At 35.3% G+C, this 24,450-nt stretch overlaps 1 protein-coding gene across 2 annotated transcripts in view; it reads left to right on the forward strand.

Annotated features, from left to right (window-relative positions):
* The window catches only part of LOC106086554 (teneurin-a), a 1,121,402-nt gene that overhangs the window by 570,000 nt on the left and 526,952 nt on the right, over positions 1 to 24,450 (forward strand). Inside the window, exon 2 of one of the 2 annotated variants that reach the window (XM_059366920.1) lies at positions 13,046 to 14,340. The exons of the other annotated variant lie outside the window; for it this stretch is intronic. Coding sequence (XP_059222903.1) covers positions 14,195 to 14,340 — 146 coding nt within the window. The 5' untranslated portion in view covers positions 13,046 to 14,194. The remainder of the gene's footprint in view (positions 1 to 13,045; positions 14,341 to 24,450) is intronic. 2 annotated transcript variants of the gene reach the window in all.

Here is a 24,450-nt window from a genome sequence, read left to right on the forward strand (position 1 = left end):
GATTAAAATCGGTTTCAAGTTTAGAGACCGAGTTTGATCTCATACATGTCATGAGAAAGCTACTATATAGATCGATTTGCTATTTAACCTCTTGGGGCACATAAGACCTATTTCGCATTACATTGTTTAAATAAAGCTAAAAAAATGAGCAATATTAAGCTGCATTATCCCCTTCTGTATCTCTTCCAAACATGGTTCCCAAAAATCCACTTTTAGACGCTGCCTCCATATAGACAGATATTACTTCTTGGGGGCAAATATTTAATCTAATGTCGATATACAATAGTTATGAGTTATATAAGTCCCTCCTACACTTGTTTCAATAATTGTTTTGTAGGCTCCCACTTCGATAAAGTTTCCTATAGACCAATTTCTTAATTCGCCTTTTTGTGCTCACGATGGGCTCAACCATAAGATTTCAATGAATATGTTATGACTCACAGAGGTCTAAACCAAAATCAAAACGTCCGAAATCAAAGGTGGGGGTACAAAAACTTTGATCCCGCTACACCGTCGTTACCGCAATTAACTTCTTCATTTCTATAGTTGTCATATATGTTCTGATGGAATTTTAAGGTATATATAATTAATAATCAAATGTTGTTGTTGAAGCTAATACTAATGGATAATGTTAATGCCAACAAAGTATAATGGATAAAAATTGCAATGCTATTGGAGCTATATCAAGTTATGGTCCGATTCCTACCATAAATGAATTGAATATTGAGGACCATAGTAGAAGACATTGTATTAAATTTCAGCCAAATTGGATAAGAATTGTGCCCTTTAGAGGCTTCAGAAGAATAATCGGAAAATCGGTTTATATGGGAGCTATATTTGGTTTTGTACCGATTTGGACCGTACTTGGCATAGTTGTTGCGAGACATAGCAAAACACTTCATCCAAAATTTTGGCCAAATCGGATAATGCGCACCATAGAGGCTCAAGAAGTCAAGATCCCTGATTGGTTTATATGGCTGCTATATCAGCTTATGGACCGATTTGAAGCATACCTAGTCATAACAAAACAACTCATACAAAATGCAAGCCAAATCAGATAAGAATTGCGTCCTGTAGTGGCTCAAGAAGTCGAGATCCAAGATCGGTTCATATGGCAGCTATATCAAAACATAGAACGATATGGCTAATTTACAATTTCAACCGACCTAAAATAAGTATTTGTGGAAAATTTCAAGCACCTAATTTAACTCTTTCGAATAGCATGCATTCCACGGACCGACATGGCTAGATGGAACTAAAATGTCTTTACGATCATGAATACATATATTTTATGGGGTCTTAGACGAATATTTCAAGGTTTTACACAAAAAATTAGTATAGTATATTAGTATATCCATCCTATGGTGGAGGGTAAAAAGTACCAAAGTATCATAATGATCATACCGGGTGCACCTCTGCTGTGTAAGCCCACACAAAAGGAGTGGAATAATATAAGAGCACTAGGTGAGAATATGAGAGAATAAAGTTGGATGTAAAGGGTGATTTTTTTGAGGTTAGGATTTTCATGCATTAGTATTTGACAGATCACGTGGGATTTCAGACATGGTGTCAAAGAGAAAGATGCTCAGTATGCTTTGACATTTCATCATGAATAGACTTACTAACGAGCAACGCTTGCAAATCATTGAATTTTATTACCAAAATCAGTGTTCGGTTCGAAATGTGTTCAAATTTTGACAAATTTTGTTCAGCGATGAGGCTCATTTCTGGTTGAATGGCTACGTAAATAAGCAAAATTGCCGCATTTGGAGTGAAGAGCAACCAGAAGCCGTTCAAGAACTGCCCATGCATCCCGAAAAAAGCACTGTTTGGTGTGGTTTGTACGCTGGTGGAATCATTGGACCGTATTTTTTCAAAGATGCTGTTGGACGCAACGTTACGGTGAATGAACACATTTCGAACCGAACACTGATTTTGGTAATAAAATTCAATGATTTGCAAGCGTTGCTCGTTAGTAAGTCTATTCATGATGAAATGTCAAAGCATACTGAGCATCTTTCTCTTTGACACCATGTCTGAAATCCCACGTGATCTGTCAAATACTAATGCATGAAAATCCTAACCTCAAAAAAATCACCCTTTATGAAAGATGGAGATCACTCTTGCAGTGGGCAGGGGTGTTGTGGGTATGGGTGTGCGCTTGCAATGTTCTTTCTTTTTATGTATTCTGTATTTATTGTTTGAGTTTTATATATTGTTTAAATATGGTCCTACGGTTGTTTTTTTATTTTATGACATTAATAGCTTGTGCAGGTGGATCTGAAAGGAGTGACATGCAATTAAATTTTCTCAAATATTAAAATGGGTGGACACTCTTCCTTACAAGAAAAGAACCACCCAGAATTAAAAATGTAACTAAGGGCACAATATGGGATCCAAAATGTTTTTTTGAAAAGAATTCGAAGCATGTATCTAATTAAGGGGCATATTATATATTTGAATCAAATTTATCTAATGAGATAATGTTAGAAAAAATTGGATATAATTACATCTAAAAGTTTTTCCGAATTTTAAACTTTTTTGTTGGGGTTGTTTTAAAGCGTAAATATAACTATTGTAGTTTTTTTCTGCTATTATTTAAGTTTGTTCAAAACTAGCACATTCTAGAAAATTGGAAAATACTTAACGTTATATGCTTGTTAAATTGGAAGATACTATTTGAAGACAGCAAAAAATGTTTGCTGTCTGAGCAAAAAAATACAGCTATCCCGTTTTCAGCAGAAAGTCTGCAGAAGTTTTTAAAAATATCAAGAAACAATGTAATAAAGAATCACAAAATATCTGGCGAAATCACAAATAAATACAATAATTTAATATTAACAAAAATTTAACGGAAAACTATTGTTAGTTACGACTACTATTAAATTTTGAAAAAAAATTTCTATTATGTGATTTTTTGATTTGGTTTTTTGAAAATCCACTTTTGACAAAATAAATATAGAAAATATTTAAATTTAAATTGCTGCTAAGTATGGTTCTTCAGCTTTATTTCTTACAATCCTGCATTTCTTTGAATTTACTTATATACTATTTTTTGTATACTATTATTTTTTTTTTTCTATGACCTTTAATTAATTGAATCTCACTAAGCATTAATGAGTTTAGAAAGACGAAAACTTTGAACATCAACAATTACTTAATTAACTCAAGGTTTTCTTTACCAGATTTTGTGGTATTTCGAAAGTAGCAGGTAATTCATGGAAGTAACGCTGATTATTAAAAGTTTAATAATGATTGACATATTGTCCTAACTTTGACGATTAATATTTTCTTAAAAAAAGTGTAATATTTCATTTGATGATGTTCCCACATCAAAATTCAAGGTCAATAAAATAATGAACCAAATAGATTTCAAACACCTTCCGTCAAGTGTTCGCCCTGTTCCACCCATAGTTATAAAATATATACCTTTTTCATATTGACTTTTGATTAAAAAGTGTTCATTAGCTTAAGGTTAAATAACATTTTTTATGTTTTTATTCGTAAAACTTCAAAATATGATTAATATAATTTATCAAAACATCAAGAAAACATAACAAAAACATCAAAACAAAAACATGCGCATCAGCAACAAACACATGTGTCATGCAATAGATAATTTTTTTTAGTTAATTAATATTATAGCTTCATATGTGGAATTCAATTAGCAACACTTTTGGTGAAAAAAACACAAAAGAAATCATAAAAGCTAAAAGTACGAACAAAAAAATCCATTAATTGCAATTTCACGCAAATAATTGAAAAGAGCAAAAGAAAATTCAACATTTTTTCAAAGGTAATATATACCAAGTCATGATATCGCGCCTCCCTAGCTTAAACGCTCCATATAACAACAGAATTTACACATGGAGAAAACTCTGTATACACTGGGAAAAATTGAAGGCGTGTTCTTTTTAAATTAAATTCGAAAATTAAAGTTAAAACAGAAGCACTATGCAAAATAATTCTTTACATCATATTTTTTTATAAAAAATTCAGAGAAAAATTTCTATAAAAAGTATTCCTGGAAAATATGTTTTCTAACAAATTTTCTTTTAAAATATTTCCTATAAATGTTTCTATGGAAATGTAATCAAAGTAATCAAAAATAATATCAAAAGCAAACATATCTATGAAAATACAATTTAAAGATATATTCTTAAACAATTTTTTTATATATTCATTGAATTTTTTCATATCAAATTTCAATAAAATTACTATTGAAAATCAAAGAACGAGAAATCTAATTGGATAGATTTTTCGATCAAAATAAAAAAAAAATACGAATATTTCCCATAAAATACTAGAAATTTTCTATAAACATATATTTGAAATAATCAAATTTCAAACATTTTTGCAAAACACTCAGACTAATATTAAGTTTCCAATGAAAATTTTATTTCGATTTTTCTTTATTGTATGACATTTTTGATCACAACTTTAACAAAAAACACTTTTGCTGACTTTTAAATGGTTTTTGCTATATTACTCTTTGAATGGAAGGCATTAAACAATGGTCTAAAGCCGGACAATATCCTGCAAAGGAATCTTAAAATATTTTAAACAAAGCTGTAATATATTACAAATACACATACAATTTTTTCAGAGTGTATAAAAAACCATATAGTAATCCCTGCCATTCATTTATACATCAATACATGCATCGATCCCTTGATGGTGGCAGTTCAATGCACACACCATCAAGGTGTGTGGTTAAATCATATCAAATTGAAAAATGAAATGAAACGTTTGATGAAAAACATTTTATGTCTAGTCACGATCTTAGTTGATTATGCTACAAAAATGTTGTATGTTCTCCTTCAGCATAAGAGTATGGCTAGGGATGATGATGATGTATGATGAAGCGAAGCGATACTTTGCTATATTTGTAATAGATTAGAGTGGGAACAGCAATGACGTCAACTGAAAAAGCTTCGACAGCTGTTGGTCGAAGGCGGCATTGATGCTGATTCCTTGCTTTAATAGCAACTTTATATGGGCATATATAACTTGTCCAAACTGAGGGGAAATGGATTATGTTCGATTGCTCTGCAACACGGGGATTCTATACCATTTCAAATTAATAATATGATGAAGCATAAAGCTAAACGTTCGCTCAAGTAGGCCATGACTTTTCATAAAACTATTAAATGGTTAGTGGGGGAAAAACACTTGTTACTGTGTATCACGACTGGATATATCTCCCCCACCTGTAAAAATCAAAGCTTTTGCATGTACCCTCCAATATGGCAGTTACGAAGAGTAACCTTTAACACCAGTATCCATACAATTGCGGAAGACTTATAAGGATTGCCTTTTCCCATTTAGCCTTGCTTTTGAAATCTGTTCCGTTTGACAGCTAGAAATACAAAGAACTCTATAGCAATCCGCAAATGTAATAATTGTAATTGCAAAAGGCTAAAGGAAGCCAACCAGACAGCCAACCAACAATCGAGTCAGCTGAGGAACATTCACATGTATTCGTATTAGCAAATCCTCAATGAATATGATGACTGAACGAACGCTAGTCTCAAATGGTTAAGCAATACACAAGGCAATTGCGCTATATGCCTCTTAATATATGGGGAAAGGTTTAAAAGGCTTTGGCCTTAGAACAGCAACAGCAACTACAACAACAGAGAAATATACTCTTGGCTTATGGAAGAAAGCCTTAGGGGGATTTGTCTGAACAGGTTCAATGTGCACATGTAGACAATAAAGTCACTTCGTTTGCAAAGGTAGAAGAAGAATAACGAAATCTGACATGAGAGCGTTCTATGCTTAACAATCGCTGAGATTACCAGGCAATCACTATGTAACAAAGGGTATACCTTAGAGTGCTTAGGGATTAATATAAAAGTAAGATTTTTGTGTTCGTTAAACCGTTCAAAGGTTGAGTCGCAAATGTTTCGATTTCCAGGAGAATAAAATCTATTGCAGTTCATTAGGGGAGGTCAATCAATAGAGAGTTAACAGTGAAGCCTTTATGCGTTTATATCAGTTGGGTTTACCCAATGCAATACGACTGAGGATTGTTTAAGGTAATCGCGCCTAACTATCCAAATGATCTTCTAAATATTTTTTTAGGAAAGCCTTGTAGAATTCTTTCATTTTACCTACCACAATTGCAGTAGCCTATGGTAAATTAGTGTTAGGTGTCTTAGTAAGACTATAATATTTACACATATTTCATCATTGAAGAAGTCATGTCAGAAGACCAATTTACGAAATAATGGACTATATATATATTTATAAATAAAAGGCATTTCTTAATTTCTTTCCCGCCAAGGAAACACTCCTGCCGGAAGTTTAACTACGTTCTTAGAAATATTCCGGCGAGAACATCACGTTATTCTTACTAAGGTGGCCATTATAGAACATTTGTTTCACAAGCGGAACCTAGGATAAATTTTCAAGCTCCCGATCTGTTGCGTGCTTTCTCCAATCTCTGACATGCTAAGGTATTCATCCATGTAATAAGGTATTCAGCCATGTAAAATTTCTCTACAGGATGTTGTCGCTGGCAGCACACCGTTGCTACTATTTTGGACAGCGGTTTTCGTCATTAAGACAACTATCTGCGTGACAGACAGCTTGAGGCTCTGGTTTCGCGTTATGTAAGGTCAAATCTTGTCAGCGAATCAAGAACGGTGGGTTAATGGGAAATGGGATTGCCCATGAGTTGACTTGAAAGTCATGACTGATGGACCGGGAAAATACTTCATCAAGAAACCATCATGTTGTGAAGGACAACAAAGGACCAGTGTTTGATGCAGATTTTTTTTGTGCCCAGGGTGAATGACTCTAGTCAATCTGATATTTCATCAAAATTAGATAGAGTGGAGATGCGCACTTGTGTTACAATACCCCTCCCTGACTGTGAGGAAATACAACATAATGAGAGAACACATCATCCTTTTCCCTTGGTCAATTAGACCTCTTGTCACTATGAAAGAGCCATTTCGGGCGTACTCTTTTTTATTTGAAATACTGGGAAAAGAAATGCCCATCATGATTTAATGTTAATGTTTAGTAGTTCGACTGTTATCCAAAATATTTCGCAACATTTCTTATGAGATTGAATTCCTTTTGATTAATTTTTTTCAAACTCCATGGTTATCTGTCATTTCAGCCCACCCATTTATGGCTTCATTGAAATGAAATATTTTATATCGTGCATTATTATATTTCATATTCTACTGCAATCCGGTTCTTTTTTCATGCCCAATATGCAATATGTTGAAACACTTGTTGGCAGCATAGCCCAACAACTCACAAATAATCCATGTGTGGCTGCCACCTAGTCTTACCAACCAAATTCATACCAATGTTTTTGCCCCAAAGTAATCGCTCATTATGCTGTCTAAAGTCAGCAACTGGCATGGGCCAACAAGAAGTTTATTTATGTCAGACTATCTGATCCAACGATTGTGCGTAGGTTTTAATACCAGTTTTGTATTAAGTTGGAACCAAGTGGTTTAGGAGGACAAAAAAAAATGGAAGAGGAAAAACCAAAGACGATACCCCTTTGCCTTGATTAGACTAAAGCTAAAGAGATCGATTTAGACAAAACCACAGACAGACCAATGAGCCAACATAAGAACATTTGTGAACGATGAATGCATATCAAGTGCATTATTTATACGAAAAATCTTTTGTCAAATTTAGGATTAATGGTCTTGCAATTGATTGGTTGCTGCAGCATATTGGCTGAGTAAATAAATCATATTTAAATAAATACTGTCAATTGTTTTTAAATAAGTTTACCGACGGACAGACCCTTTTCATGTCTGTTATTTTTTTTTTTTTTTTAATTCTGTCCACGGTGTTGCTTAATTTTTTTAATGTGGTCATAATAATGGAATTGTGTGAAAAAGGTTAATACGACAGATTTTTGGGGGCCTAGGAAGAAGAGATTAATAATTATGATTATTATGGTCTGCAATGTCATTAAGCAGGTCGCTTTAAATTGTTTATTTATTTTTCTTAAATTCTTAATGAGGTTTAACTTTGACTATGGATTACCGCCTATGTGTCGTATTTACTGCTCATGGTTATGTGAAAGGAGATTTTGTCATTATCATTATTTTTTGTTTCGATTTTCTTAAAGTTAATTTATGGGTTTATTTTTTGTAGATTATTGTCTTAGCTGGCCATATTGGAAAATGTGTGGGAATAATCCTTACCGTCTGATGATAAAGTGTTTTATATGAAAACTTAAATTTGAATTATTGTTAAGTAATTTATAAAGATCATATTCAACGAAAAAATTTCCAGAAAAGACGGTTGATAAATTTTTGTCATTTATCTTTACCTTTAGATTATGTAAATGCCACTTCAGGTTTCCATGGCTGCTTTTTGATAATTTACACCAATTATTTCGTAAGAAAAAATTTTTGTGTTGCTTGGCAAGGGAAAACATATATTTAATAGAAATAAGTTATATTTTCACTCTTAATGTAGGTGTGTTCAAAAGTGAAGTCAGCGTGGAATATATAGGTCATTTATTTTGGTAAATGAATGCCCACTTCTCGCAATACTCTGTGCTCAAGGATTTTAATCGTTGGTTTAAAATTGCATACTTCGAGGGAGCAAACGGGAAGCAATATTATAGATATGCACCGCCAGTGAAACAAAAGATTTAAAAAGGATATATTTTGAATTATTGAGTGGGGCGAACATCTTGTTATTTCGCTCCGCAAGAATATGTCTTCACTTCGTAACTCATCCAATTTATGATGATGCAAACCTAATTTTTCAACCACCGACTTGAAGAGTGGTAGATTGGATGGGAACGTCCAGCTGCCCCCTTAACCTCATCAAATCTGAAAGAGTTGTATCATACGGATTCAACAAGTTAAAGATAGAGGAACATAGAAGCCGTGGGGAATCAGAAGACAATTCAGCAGTTGTTGCTCAAGACTTCTCTGAGCATTCGAGTATTCAAGTGCTTGAAGAATTACTTCAGTCCTTCTGATTTTCTTAACATCTATACTACCTTCGTAAGGCCGAAAAAGGAGTACAACTCACATGTATTGGCTGGAGCTTCAAAATCATCCCTGAAGCTACTGAACCGTGTGCAGAGGAGAGAGATGGCGTTGATTGGGGACAATAGGGTATCCAACTCTATTGCCTCCCTTGAACATTGTCGCAATGTGGGTTGTTTGGCGCTGTTCTATCGGTACTTTCATGGTATGTGTTCGTCTGATATTTGTCTTCTTAATACTGATGTAAGGTTGTTTGTCAGAGATACTAGACATTCCAGGAACTCACACCCGTTTTTAATTAATGGGCCAGCGGACCGGACAATGTATTATAGAAAGACTTCTTATTTCGCCCGAATTTTCGTATGTGGCTTCCGGCTAATGTTTTTCCCACCAGAGATTTAAGACAAATGTCAATAAACACTATATCCATTCCCAAAACTTTCAAATTTCCCAAATTTTTCAAGCTTGACTCGTGGGTTTTTCCTAAGTCTCGATTTTTTCTTGAGTCGTGAGTGCGTTGTTAGTCGTGATTGTATCGGGAGTGTCTCGTGAGTCGCGCGTGAGTAAAATGTATGTCGCTTGAGCGTGAGTCAATTTAAAATGTCGTGCGTGAGTAAAATTGTTTTGTCGTGACCGTGAGTGGAAAATCACACACATCTCTAATTTGGATACAACGCCCATATAGACCTATTTCTCGATTAAAGGTCTTTCTTCCATAAATGCCATATTTACGTACTTATCAATTTTACTGAAATTTGGTATTGTGGGTTGTATTCCCTTTACATCCTTCCCGATTAGGGTACATATCAGATCATGTTTGGATATATATCTGCCATATAGACCGATCTCCAGACTTACCGCCTTGAATCCATATCAGGTCCATTTATTATCCGATTTCGTCGAATCTGGGAAGAGTAAGTTGTGTAAGACTTCTCGATATCCGTGCCGAGTTTGGTTCTGATAATTCAATAAATGGGTTCAAAAATGGTGCCTTTTTACCGGATTTTGGAAAATTGACGTCAATATTTATATCGCAGGTGGTTGATATTAAAAGTTCGGACCGGCCGAACTTAAAGCATTTTTTAATTGTTTTTATACCCACCACCGAAGACTGGGGATATATTCATTTTGTCATTCCGTTTGCAACACATCGTTATATCCATTTCCGATCCCATAAAGCTTATATATATTCTAAATTGTCGTAAAAGTCTAAGACAATCTAGCCATGTCCGCTCATCTATCCGTCTGTCTGTTGAAATCACGCACAGGCTTTAAAAATAGAGAAACTATTAAACTTAAACTTTGTACAGATTCTTTTTTTGTCCATAAACAGAATAAGTTTAAAGATGGACTATATCGGACTTTATCTAGATATAGCCTCCATATAGACCGATCTACCGATTTAAAGTCTTAGGCCCAAAAAGCCACATTTATTATCAGATTTCGCAGAAATTTGGGACAGTGAGTTATTTAAGGCCCCTGGTTATCTTTGTTTAATTTCGCCCAGATCGGTTTAGATTTGGATATAGCGGCATATAGACTGACTTTTTGATTTAAGGTTTAGGCCCCTAAAAGGTGCAATTATTGTCCGATTTCGCCGAAATTTAGGACAGTGAGTTGCGTTAAGTCCTTCGAAATTCTTTTTTTTTAATTTTAACCTAGATCGGTTTCGATTTAGATATACCTACCATAAGGCCGATCTCTCGATATGTAATCTTGGACCCATAAAAGGTGCATTCATAGTCCGATTTCGTTGAAACTTGGTATAGCGAGTTGCGTTAGGCTCCCCGACGTCCCTGTTCAATACGACCCAGATCGGTCCAGATTTGGATATACCGATCTCCCGATTAAAGGTTTTGGGACCATGAAAGGTGAATTTATTAATTGATTTCCCTGAAATTAAGCAGGCCCTTCGACATTAGTATGAGTTATAAGTTCATAAATGATGCATTTCTCACCAGATTATGACGAGAGGTGTTCAACCTAAATACCCGAGGTGGCGAGCATCCAAAGTTCAGCCCGGCCGAACTTAATGCCTTTTAACTTGCTTTTTTTTTAATTTTAAATAAATTTTCTTTCTCTATATCCAATGACATCATCCCCTTTATCCCATAGTATACTCAAAATCAAAGTATACTCAAAATCAATGTTTAGTTGTATATAGTCATTTATTTTTCCATAAAACAATTCGCGTCAATGAAATTTTCCGATTCTCATATTGCCCATGATATCACCCTATACAATTTCCACCTATTCATTGATCTTTGGTCTTATTGTAATCAAAACTAATTATTTTAATCCAAAAATCGATACAACATAACAAAAGCCATGATTGATACCTTAATGAGATCAGCTTGAAAAAATAAAAATAAAGAAATAACAGTAGGAGGTATCAAGTGATGAGAGCAAAGATATACAAATACCCCAAACAATGAAAGGGCGAATCCAATGAGATACAAAAATTGATTTCGGCCTTAAGGAGAATAGCCAATCAATAAGAAGTGAAAACGATATACAAGTTAACTTTCAAATAAACGCCGACATAAAGCAACACATGAAGGTGGTAATGATTTGAAACAACCACAACTAAAATGAGATATTTTTAAGCCGAAATATTTGTTAAGATTTCAGATGAGCTACGTTAAGCATAACAGGAAATTGAGAAATTAAGTACATGAAAACACTGCATGTACAGTTATTTTGTTTGTAATATCTTTATGCATTGATTTACTTCTAGACGGATATAACAAGTTTTATACAGATGTCTTGAGGATATTGACGGCTTTAATCCATTTTAGAGCAAGCTTTCGATTTCCGGATAAATGAAATGTATCCTCGGTCTTCTTGTGTAGTATAGTTTCCAATAAATCGGGGTTGGAAAAAAAGGAAAATATTAACACTATATTTTCTACGAAGAATAAAATTAAAGAGGTATATATTTTCTTAAAGTGGACTTTGGAATATACTCATTATCTTAGTTTATTTATTATAGATATTTTCTCCTTTTCCACCAAAATATTAAGGTTGTAAAAAAATTTAAATTTTTACACTTTTCCGAAAAACATTTTTTCTTCGGCTTATGTAACCTAAAATTATAATAAAAAAAAAAATAATGCAAGCATCATATTGAAAAAATTTTTACTATATTATTAGAGTTGAGCAATCCGTAGAGTTAGAGCAATCCGTATTTTTTTTATTTTTTTTTAATATAAGTTTGCAACCTATATGCTACAGCCAATATAAACATGTATATGTTCGCCAAGTCACTGATGCAAAAACGCAATACCGGTCTACAATGGGTTAAGGTATTATTTACAAAAGAAGGGCTAGATACCATATCTTTAAAGAAAAATGTTCACGATTATAGATGTGGTGGAATAGTTGAGACAAATTGAATTTGTTCATGTTTTCTACTGTGCAGTGCAAAGTACTTGTAATTCGTCGTATGTTAATATCTGTGGTAGAAAAATTTGTTTCTTTGTTGCTACTCTAGATGCTACATTATCAACTGTGTTTCTGTTCTCCTTTCTTGGAGATGGAAATACCCCTATATGGACTAACCATTCACTTGTAATTTTATTTGCCATCCCGCTCTGGTTTTCTGACTTTTTGGTTTTTTGCTACATCTTGTTTATCATCACCTATTGAAAGTTCCTTAAATTTACCCTTATTAATGTCCAGCCTTCTTGAATTCGGAGTTACTTTCCACATTAAGATCATATTCCTCGTTACATGAGTTGAACCTTTACTTTCGATTAGCGTATGATCTTCTCTTATCTTTTCTAATTCCTCACTTTATTCCTGACTTATTTCTGGCTTCAACATGAGCTATGCAGCATTCTATTAGCATAATACATTTCCGCATCCAGTATCGCCGCTCCTACATATATTTTTCCATATGCTCCAGTATTTGGCCTGGTGATGCGAACCTTGTTTTTTTTTTTCAGTGTACATTAAATGACGCATTATATTAAATTAAAATACCATTTAAAATTTACTAACAAAAATTCAATTAAGCAAAGTTTTTAATTCATTTGTTTTTTATTTTATTTTTCCAGGTATGTATTTGGTTAAACAATATGGACAAGCTGCCAAAGTATGGCGATTAAAACTATTATTTGTTTTAAATAAGAAATAGCTGAGCCACAATGACACAAGGGTTTTCTACGGTAAATGTTCGTGTATGTGGAAGTTTGTGCGTGGGCGTAACACAAACGATTTTAAACACTAATTAATGGCGAGATAAAAGATTGGCATTAAACAAAGACAATATTTTTTAATTAATTGTTAAGCACTTTTTGCGCTTGGGATGCAGCGCAAAAATGTTGCCCACATTTCAAACATTTGAACAACCGCAGTGTTGTTTTACCTGAACACCGTTGTCATCATCAACTGAGGCCACAAGCGACGAAAACGACGAACAGAACGACCAAACGCTATCAACGCCGTCATAGCCTTTGGTTAAATAATAAAATGTTTAAACAAATTCAACGTACGCGCGGCACCAACAGAGCAAGCGTTCAAGCTAAAGATTTATTGTGATTATTATTAATAAAATTAACCGCAGTTTAAAAGCGTGCGTCTATGTTGTTATTGTTGTGGTTGTTGGTGTGTTAAGCCTTCCGCAACAAAGCAGCACAGGGAGAGAACAAATCCAATAAAAAAGAACAATAATTACTTTTTATTATATTTACACACAATAAGAACAACATCGGAGCGACAGAGCCGGGGCACAAAAAAAAAAAAACAAAAACATAAAGCGCCAAAACAACACAACTTAAACAAACAAACTCTGTAGGCACAATTTTTTGTTGTCTTTGTATATTTATCTTTAAAACATATGAAACACATTGAAAAACAAAAATCGTGCGGGAAAAACTATAAACCAAAGAGACAGAGAGAATAAGGGAAGAATATTAACCACCAGCATCAAGTGATCAAATAGCAGAAACTACAGCAACAAAAAAAAATCCAATAAAAATCAATCGTTTTTTTAGCCAGTCTCTCGCGCTTTTGGTTAAACAAGCTATTTGGTATTGTTATTCTGTTTTCCCGTATGCCATATTAATACAAACTTCTGCCGGCCATATTTGCTGTTTAAGAGGAAATTTATCCACACACATATACAGCAAAAACTCTACCGAATAACACATATACACAAACACTGACAAGCAGTTGCAAAAAATCGAAAACAAACCGGCCCCAAAATGACTATGAAATCAATGAAATATTCCGATTGTGATACAATTATGGATGGTTATAATCCTGTGCCACCACCATTACCGCGCCGTGTCCCACCGGTGCGTAATATCTACGCGGAGCCATTTGCCCATGAGCCCAATCATTCCAGCAGGTAAATTCTTTTCATTCTATTTTGAACTTTTTTTCTTTTTTCTTTAAACTGTATTGTATGGTATTTTTGTTTTTACTGTTTGTTTGTATATTGTTTTTATTATTATTGCTGTTGTCGCACCATTTATATTAATTATTTTTAATGTGAAGTGTATGGTAGTGTTGATGTTGGCGTTTAACCAAAGTACTTGGCTTAAATCACATACAGGTAAAATTACTAGCCAAACGATATTCACATGAATGAATATTAGGGTGGACTCGTTTATTTAAATATTCATTCTGTAATTATAAACTCAAGGCGTTACCATATACACTACCTTGCAGACTCCAACATGATAACCGTAAGGTCCAAAGATGTCCCTAAGCTAAGTATTCAAGCCTCTAACATTCTGTTAAAGTATGAATAAAGATGGGCTCACCCAGTAGGAAAATTAGTAAGCCTGCTTAAATCAGGCCAGATAACAGCGCTTCTAAGCTTTTTAATAGAAGAACCGCATGCCTTCTAAAATGAAACTTCTAAGAAGAATATCTTCTAACTTCCAAACGTTTTCTGAAGGGATGCCTCTACCCTAATTATGTACTGCCTCTGAAGTACCCCATAAAATATGTTCTTCTTATGGCCATGCATTTATCGTGAAAGGCAAGTACACTGAAAAAATGTTGTCCAAATTAATTTAACGATGATAAATTTTCCAACTTTTAAAGAAACATTCCCTTTGGTGAAAACATTTTCGTCATGTAAGGGATCTTGGGTTAGTTTTTTAGACAATAATCTAAAATGAAAGTCAAAATATCGTTGAATGTAGGGAAATTTACCTTGAGCATAGGTTTTACAAATAGGAAAACTTTAAGTGTTTATTTTTTGTTTAAGTTAAGATGCTAAGTTCAAAAAAACAATTTTTCAACAAATAATAACTGGTTAGGCGTCTATGAAGTAAAATCATAATCAAAAAGCGAAGAAGTTTGATCATTCTCTCGATTTTGGCGGTAGATTGGAGTAGCCAAATCCTTTGCCCCGAAAGTGGAAATCAGATTCATACTCTACTCCCAAAAACCACATTTGTGCTGCATAGTTGGTATATGTGGGGGTCAGGGGGAGTTTATGAGTTGAGTTGTCCTTGAAACTTTTGGCCATAAAAAGGATATCAGATTTGAGCCTCTTTCTGCCATAATCTACAAATATGTCCTGTTTGAGGGTGTCGTTGGGTAGGGCGGTCACTCACGCACCCAGCCCTGGAAAAATATCAGCATCGTGTTCTACTGTTAAATTCCATTTATTCGAGCCGCAATTGAAAATTTTAGGGGGAGTTTATGGGGTGAGACTACCACCAAACACTTGGCTTCCAAATTGGATATCCAATTCGTTTGCTATCATAAAATACCTATTATTATTGCCATAGTAGGCCAACACTGCATCGACCCTGCATCGTGCTAGAACACGATTTTGTTTGAGCCCTATAATGTCAAGCATTTTGAAAGTGGCTATCAAGATATTTAGGGCAACGGGTCTCGTTCAGATGTACACTTATTAGGTTTTTGTTTTTGTTTTTTTTTTTGTACATTCAAAATCATATTTCAAAGGGTCACTCCACCTGACGCAAAGACCCAAAAGACAATTTATTTCAGTCCTTTATTGTAGAGATATACATGTCCTGCTGAACTGCAGGACGGCTGAATCCTTATATTTTCGGGGGGTTGGGAGGCCCCTCAGATACCAAGGAATAAATTTTTATGTCAGATTTGTACTCTTCTTTTAAATACCTTTCATTTGATACCCATATTGCCCAAAGCGGCGAAAGAATTCTGTTGGGGGGTTTTTTGAGAATGTCCATCCGGGTGGTAAACATGTCCGTCCATGTGGGTTTTGGGATGGGGCGTCGCACCAGACTATTTGACCTCAACGTTTTACCTTGGCCGAAATTTGTATACCAACTTCCTACTCTACTCTTAAATACCTTTTATTTTATACCCATATTGTCCCAATCGGTAAACATGTCCGCCCGGGTGGGTTTTGGGATGGGGCGTCCCCCCAAGCTATTTGACCCCAAAGTTTTATACCAATTTTTTGTTTTTGGGGTACTATAAGGAGGCAACAAAATTTCTTATATTGATGCACCCATCTCCGAGATCTGGCGTTTTTGAAAATTGGAATACGGGAAGGGTCCGCCCAAACTAATGATGTTTGACAGTAAAGCAAAACACGAAACGTGCGTGAGCTGTTTAAACCAGTGTTGCCAAAAAGATATTAGCTAAAAAATCACCCTACATATATATTGACCCCAAAAAAAAAAAAATGTCGTTTGAATTGGTAACACTCGGTTTCATCTACCTTTTGTAATTGTAGTATATTCTTTACCCGTTTAGTTCCGCACAATTTTGACTGAAAAATTGCATTTTCAAAACTTTTTAAATTTTTAAAATACGAACATCAATCCACACCAATGTCAAAATTTTTTAACGAACTGCCACACAATGCTGTAAAATATATACAAATAATAATAATTAATTAATCGCCAGGTATTGTTACAGCAATTGATGTGCTTTTGCTTTTATAAAACCCAATATACATTAAATGAATGAAATGGAAAATTGCAGATATTATGGATTTTATTGGATTTTTTACTTTGACACTTAAGTGTTCTTATGAATTTTACCATACGCTTGCGGGAAAATTGGAAGTTATAAAAGGGAGGAAAAAATAAATTAAAGACAGTGTTAAGTATTTCATAAGAATGGCATACTCCATGAAAGGTAAGTTGGAAAAATATTAACTATATTTCATAAAATCGTAAATCTTTTATGCCATGGAAATACAATAAGTGTACAAATACTTTCAGTTAGCCTTGATTTGTATACCCTACCCCACTACTGTGGTACAAGGTATTATGTGCATTTTTCCTGAAGAAAGAGGGATAGACCCATTGACAAGTATACCAATCGATCTAGAATCACTTTTTTGATTCGATATCGCTATGTCCGTCTGTCTGTCTGTCCATGATTACTTTGTGTACAAAGTGAAGGTCACAATTTTCATTCGGTATTCTTCAAATTTGTCACAAGGATATGTTTTGGCATAGAAACGAGCCCTTTTGAAACTGAAAAAATCGGTTCAGATTTGGATAAAGGTTCAATTTACACGTTCGTTAGATTTAGGCTTATATTGCAATTATGTGGTTATTTATGAATCGATTCTCACGAAATGTGGTACAAAATGTTCTCTTATGACTCCCAAAAAAACTAAACGATAACGTCGGTAACTGTGTTGTTGCTAGGACCAAAAATCCCATAAAATTTTAATATTTTTATTTGGTGTATGCCCAGACAATGGTAACGAGCTCAAAAAGCAATGCAGCATATGAGCAATGCAGCATTATTACCTTTGTTTTACTTTTGGGGATAATAATTGGGGGTCATATGCATAGTCATAACTATAAAAGAATGTCTGAGAAACTATATGAAATAGCTTAATCTTAATAATTGTTTTATTGTGACGTACATGGTGTCTGTCTTATAAATTAGTTATTAAGTATTCTCTTATGACTCCCAACATTACTGTTTAATTTCATAGAAATAGGTTCAGATTTAGATATAGCTGACCCGATTTTTACTTTTAGAGCCTTTGTCAGCTTATTTCTTAAGAGATTTTCCTCAAAATTTTGGCGTAATGTTTTCTTCTGTGAAATTTACTCTGCGTACCGGTGAGGTTGAAATCGGATCAGATTACGTTATAGCTCACATATATGTAATTTGATCATTTGTTGCATACTCAATATGGTAACATAAAGTCGTCTTTACCCGACTTTAGCCCATCCTTACTTGTTATTTCTTTTATCAACATCAATAAATATATGTTTTATTAAAGTAGAGCAAAATCGATCAATCCTTATTGGTGGAAAATAATGAAGAGTATTGTAGAGTTATGCAATAGTCTCTAATAAATTACTACCAAGCCATGTGGTTTACATCTCTTTGTGAGATCAATTCAAAGAGACGTTATGTTGCTTCGGGTTTGTGCGCCGTAAAAGCTGCTTTTGCAGCTTTACATTTAACCAAACTGTTGTAAGATAAACATCTTAGTCTTAAATAAATTCGTTAAACGTATATTTCGTGTGGTATTCTTGAAATGAATTGCACAGACAACAACATGCATTTAAAAGAAAAACGACAAGTACACTTAAAAAAAAATAAGATTCTATGCATTAGCCTAAAAATATTTATTAACTTAAAACAAGTAAAATCGTGTTAAATTCGGCCGGGCCGAATCTTTTGTATCTTCCACCATATATCGCATTTGTCGAGCTTATTCCACGGTATCTCTTTTTAGGCAAACAAAGGATAAAAGAATATTGAATATTGGAGACCATAGTAGATGTCATTGTGTACAATTTCAGGCAAATCTAGTAAGAATTGCCTACTTAAGGGGCTGAAGAAGTAAAATAGGGAGATTGGTTTATAGGGGAGCTGTAGTAGGTTATAAACCATATTCGACACGTACGTTAAATGTAATGGGAGAAGCCGTTGTACAAAATTTCAGCCAAATCGGATAATTCTTGCGCTTTTTAGAGGCTCAAGAAGTCAAGATCTCATATGGGTTTATAAGGTTATGGACCGATTTTAACTATTTTAAATGCGATCCGGTCGTGACCGCCTTTACTTAATTTTGGTCACTTGAGTTGCTTTTTTCGGCTTTGTATTTATGTTTATTTTTTTAAATGTAAAAAAAACTATACGAAATGTATGCTTAATAACTGTTTTAAACCTCGTTGTCCTTACGGTCTGCATTTGTCCCCTGTTGACAGCGTTTATGTAAACAACTTGTGGTTGTAGACCACAAATTTTGGGCAAAAGACAATAGTTTGCAAACACACTCACCATTAGCAGCTCATGAACAATGAAAATGAATGCAGTTTTTTTAAAGTATTTTGTTTTAAGTCAATGCATATCCTGAATTTTGGCAATACTTTACTGCACAATTTGTCCTCTGAAAAAATGCTGGAGTCAAACTGAATTTTAACCACAATTTGTTTCAATAGCTAACGACGAACATTTCAGTTTCATGCCTGACAACTTTACTTTCATCAACCCCTCTGGGGGTCCCGCAGGACACACAACACGAGCCATTTGGCTTTGAATCTAGCAACACACATACATAGCTGCAGTCATACTGTATTCGCACCTGGATGATGTCAAATAAGGCATTGGCATATTTTTATTCATCTGAACAAGGGTTTGTTTACATTTTTAAAAGAGGTTTAGAGCAACAAAAAAAATTAACGGTAACCTTAGGACTTGAAACAAAAAGGGCTCACATGGCATTTAATGCGTCTGTTAGGTTATGCATATGGTAAGGACACGTGTTTTCACAAACGACAACAACAATAACACAAAAAAGAAACAACAACAACCTACTTAATAACTCGCCTTATTATAAGAACCCCTGAAAGGAATAAAAAGGATTTTAAATGTTTTTGGTTGTTCCTTTTGTTTTACATCGATGTGTACACTGATGTTCGTGTACAACGCATATGCATGTGCGTTTTCGTCTGTATATAGGAAAAAAACTAAACGATAATGTCGGTAACTGTGTTGCTGCTGGGACCAAAAATCCCATAAAATTATAATATTTTTATTTGGTGTATGCCCAGACAATGGTAACGAGCTCAAAAAGCAATGCAGCAAATTAGCGTTGTATTGTGTATTTAGTTTTTTCACTTATTACCTTTATTTTTACTTTTGGGGATAATAATTGGGGGTCATATGCATAGTCGCAACTATAAAAGAATGTCTGAGAAACTGTATGAAATAGCTTAATGTTAATAATTGTTTTATTGTGACGCTCGTGGTGTCTGTCTTATAAATTAGTTATTAAGTATTACATCGATATTCACAAAACAGGTTTATTTGGCAGATTTTCTGTATAAAACTGTTAAATAAACCCAAAGCTTCATTAAATTTCCATACCACAATTCCATACCACATAACTCCGGATGGACCCGAAACTGAAGAAGATCCTTCATCTGAAGCGATCAATTCTCTATTTTGATCCATATTCTCCTTCTATTAATTGCTTTTTTTCGAAAAAAAAAATCTTTTTTTAATTCTTTTGTTGGTGAGTGGGGCTAAAACTTTTTTGGGGGTGCTTAGCTTACACCCCCAGAGGCCTTTCTATGCTTATGATCGTATGTAGACGAGGCTTTACTGGAAATAGGAGGGATGCCAGTATTCAAAGCCCGAAATTCATATCTATCAGACTCTGGCACTAAGGCTCGGCTTCGATATCACACTGAAACCAATCAAGGGGCACAGGATGGGGAAGGTTAGGGATTTTGTGAGCATCACGGAATTCCTGACATCGATTTCTTCAGGATCTATTGGTATACTTGTCAAAGGAGTAGGTTAGGTTAGGTTGAAAAGAGGGTGCAGATATTAATACGCCCCATGCCACTATGGACATACACGTAAGCCAGTAATCAGCTTGTTGTGCGCTCTCTAGGAATTCCGTGCTACTTACAAAATCCTTAATTGCTTTCAATACCACTCCCCTAAGTTAGTTGATGTCTGGTATTGTGTCTCCACCTAGACGCGAAAGCCAGGCAATATCAAAGAAAATGCTTCAATGTCTCATCATCTTCCCCGCATGTCCTACACATGCTTTCACTTGCCGCACAGATTTTACATAAGTGAGCTCGTAGTCCTATGTGTTCCGTTATGATGCCAATAGCTGTACTGACTTCCTTCTTGCTTCCTTTCAGTAATAGCCTCGTCTTCTCACGATCTGGATCCCTCCATAGGATTTTCGCTGTCCTACCGATCAATTCGTTGTTCCACAATGTTGCATGCGCATTCGTCGCCCACTCCCTTAACTCGGTCTGCGTCGAACCGAAAGGCTTCGGGTTAACCAAGTTTATTGACGGCAGTCCTCTGGCCTTCACCGCTAAATCGTCTGCCCTTTCATTTCCCCTTACTCCGTTATGGCCCGGCACCCAAACGATGCGGATTTTCCCATCCTCAGAGAAGGCGTTAGTCTCCTTCTTACACTGCAAGACTGTTCGTGACCTTACCGTCCTGGTTGTTATTGCCCTTATGACAATTTTACTGTTATCACCACACCACTTCCTCTGGCCTTCACCGCCAAATCGACTGCCCTTTCATTTCCCCTTTCTCCGTTATGGCCCGGCACCAAAATGATGCGGATTTTGCCATCCTCAGAGAAGGCGTTAATCTCCTTCTTACACTGCAAGACTGTTACTGACCTTACCGTCCTGCCTGTTATTGCCCTTATAGCAATTTTACTGTCGGTAAAGATATTTACACTGGACATCCTCGCGTTAGCACCACACCACTTCACGCATTCCGTAATCGCCCGGATCTCCGCCTGCAGGACCGTATTATGGTCAGGCAGTCTAAAACAGATCTCAGTCCCTGGTTTCTCAATGTTAACCCCCAGGCCCTCCCTGTCCTCAAGCTTTGATCTATCCGTTTAACAAAATCTTCCAGATGGCAATACTAGGGTTCCGTCAATCCAAGACTGTGCCGATGGCAGCAGTGCCTCGCCCTCGGCTTCAAGGTTCATCTCAGGTATTTGATCGGAAACCTCTTCCCTTCCTTCCAGGTTTCCTATCGTCGCCTCGATTATACCGCGATGGTATGAGCTGCTCCCATCCTCAATCCATTCTCCCATCGCCTTAAGTCTCATAGCCGCAGTGTCTGCCTCACACTTAATCTGTATGTTAATGGGTCGGTTATCTACAATAGTTTCCAGTGCCCTAGTGGGCGTGGTCCTCAATGCTCCGCCTATGCCAAGACAACATGTTGTCTGAACCTGTTGTATGGTCCTTATGTTGCAATTTTTCTCCATAGCAGTCCATCAAACTAAAGAGACGTAAATAAGTATTGGTCTAATCACGCTCCTGTAGAGCCAGTGGACTATCCTCGGATTCAGACCCCATTTCGAGCCTACGGCCCAAAAGGAGTAACAAAAAATTAACATGTAGCTCATGTTCGCCTCTGACACTGAACGTCTGGGTTCAAATTCCAGCGAGAACATCATAGTGCTGGCGTCACTTGTGAATTAATTAGTTAAGTTAATCAGCGGTGTCGACTTTTCTACTTAGTGGTGTCGCCCAGCGCAAGCCGTTCGGACTCGGCAATAAAAAGGAGGTCTCTCATTGAAGTAAAACTTTAATCGAACTGCACTCTTTGATATAAAACCAATATCCTCTGTTCCTTAATGGAATTTTCAGAAGAAAACTTTCACATCAAAATGCATTTTATAATGCAACAATTGTCTACCCAGGTGGATAAGTTTATGACTTTTGATTTGTTTTTCCAAATCTATAAAATTTTTAAAGCAACATTCTTATGGTCAATTGTGCGGCAAACACAGAAATTCGTTTTTTCTTTCTAGCCGACAGAAAAAACAAACAAAAAATAATTATCCAGCGAACCTTTACGTATGACTCATCACATCGTCCCTCACAATCGTGAGTAAGAGTGATTACTTTTTTTTACCTTAAAAAAAGCAGCTCCCAGTGTCTACTGGTCGATTCAACGATTTTTAACAGAAATATGTAAAGGGTGATTTTTTTGAGGTTAGGATTTTCATGCATTAGTATTTGACAGATCACGTGGGATTTCAGACATGGTGTCAAAGAGAAAGATGCTCAGTATGCTTTGACATTTCATCATGAATAGACTTACTAACGAGCAACGCTTGCAAATCATTGAATTTTATTACCAAAATCAGTGTTCGGTTCGAAATGTGTTCATTCACCGTAACGTTGCGTCCAACAGCATCTTTGAAAAAATACGGTCCAATGATTCCACCAGCGTACAAACCACACCAAACAGTGCATTTTTCGGGATGCATGGGCAGTTCTTGAACGGCTTCTGGTTGCTCTTCACTCCAAATGCGGCAATTTTGCTTATTTACGTAGCCATTCAACCAGAAATGAGCCTCATCGCTGAACAAAATTTGTCAAAATTTAAACACATTTCGAACCGAACACTGATTTTGGTAATAAAATTCAATGATTTGCAAGCGTTGCTCGTTAGTAAGTCTATTCATGATGAAATGTCAAAGCATACTGAGCATCTTTCTCTTTGACACCATGTCTGAAATCCCACGTGATCTGTCAAATACTAATGCATGAAAATCCTAACCTCAAAAAAATCACCCTTTACAATCAAATAACCATACGGTTGATGAATATCTAACAATTTACATAATGACCCTTAATAGCAACATAAAACTAAATACATGTTCATTTGCTACAAGCTATGCTCCCCCATACACTCATCAAAATTAGCCTCTGGCTACTAATATTAATATGGAAAAGGTGGTGAAGTTCTTGGGGATGAATTCATTACAAAGGTGGAATGGAATTTTGTTTTTGATAAACGAGATAGCCTTTAGACTACTTTCATGGTTTACGCGAAAATTGAAAAAGTTTAAATTTTAACCTTTTGAGAATTTTGTCCTTCTCTTTGTTGGAAATTGCTTCTATTTGCTATATAAGAATCCATATGTAGCTTGTTCACAATAAAAATCGAAAAGTTAGGCAAATTGCCTCCCCCCAGAATTAAATTGACCTACACCAAAATTATAGACTTTTAGGCGATAGATATTGATGTCGGTCCATTGTGAGTCAATCTACCGATTAGCAACTCTGGCAGTATTGTTTGAAAATAAAAATTTGCTGACTTTCATCCTACCGCGAACAGTAAAGTTATTAGTTGAACGCTAGGATCAATATTAGAATGTAGTCTTTCTAATATTTTCAATTCACACATTAAGATCCTTTAAAAAGCCTAAAAGGTGGCAGAGTGTTAAATTTTTTTCTATATTTTTATACCCTACACCACCACTGTAGTACAGGGTATTATAACTTTGTGCATTTGTTTGCAACGCTTAGAAAGAGAAGAGCCAGACCCATCGATAAGTATACCGATCGGCTTAGAATCACTTCCTGATTCGATAAAGAATCACTTCCTGATGTATTCTGGTGATCAAAGTACAGGTCGCATTTGTTATCCGATTGTCATGAGTCCCTTTTTTTTTGTCCAAGGACGAACGTTATTGATTTTGAAAAAAATCGGATCAAATTTGGAT

This window comes from Stomoxys calcitrans, chromosome 4, assembly GCF_963082655.1.
Source record: "Stomoxys calcitrans chromosome 4, idStoCalc2.1, whole genome shotgun sequence".
Classification (NCBI taxonomy): Eukaryota; Metazoa; Arthropoda; class Insecta; order Diptera; family Muscidae; genus Stomoxys; species Stomoxys calcitrans.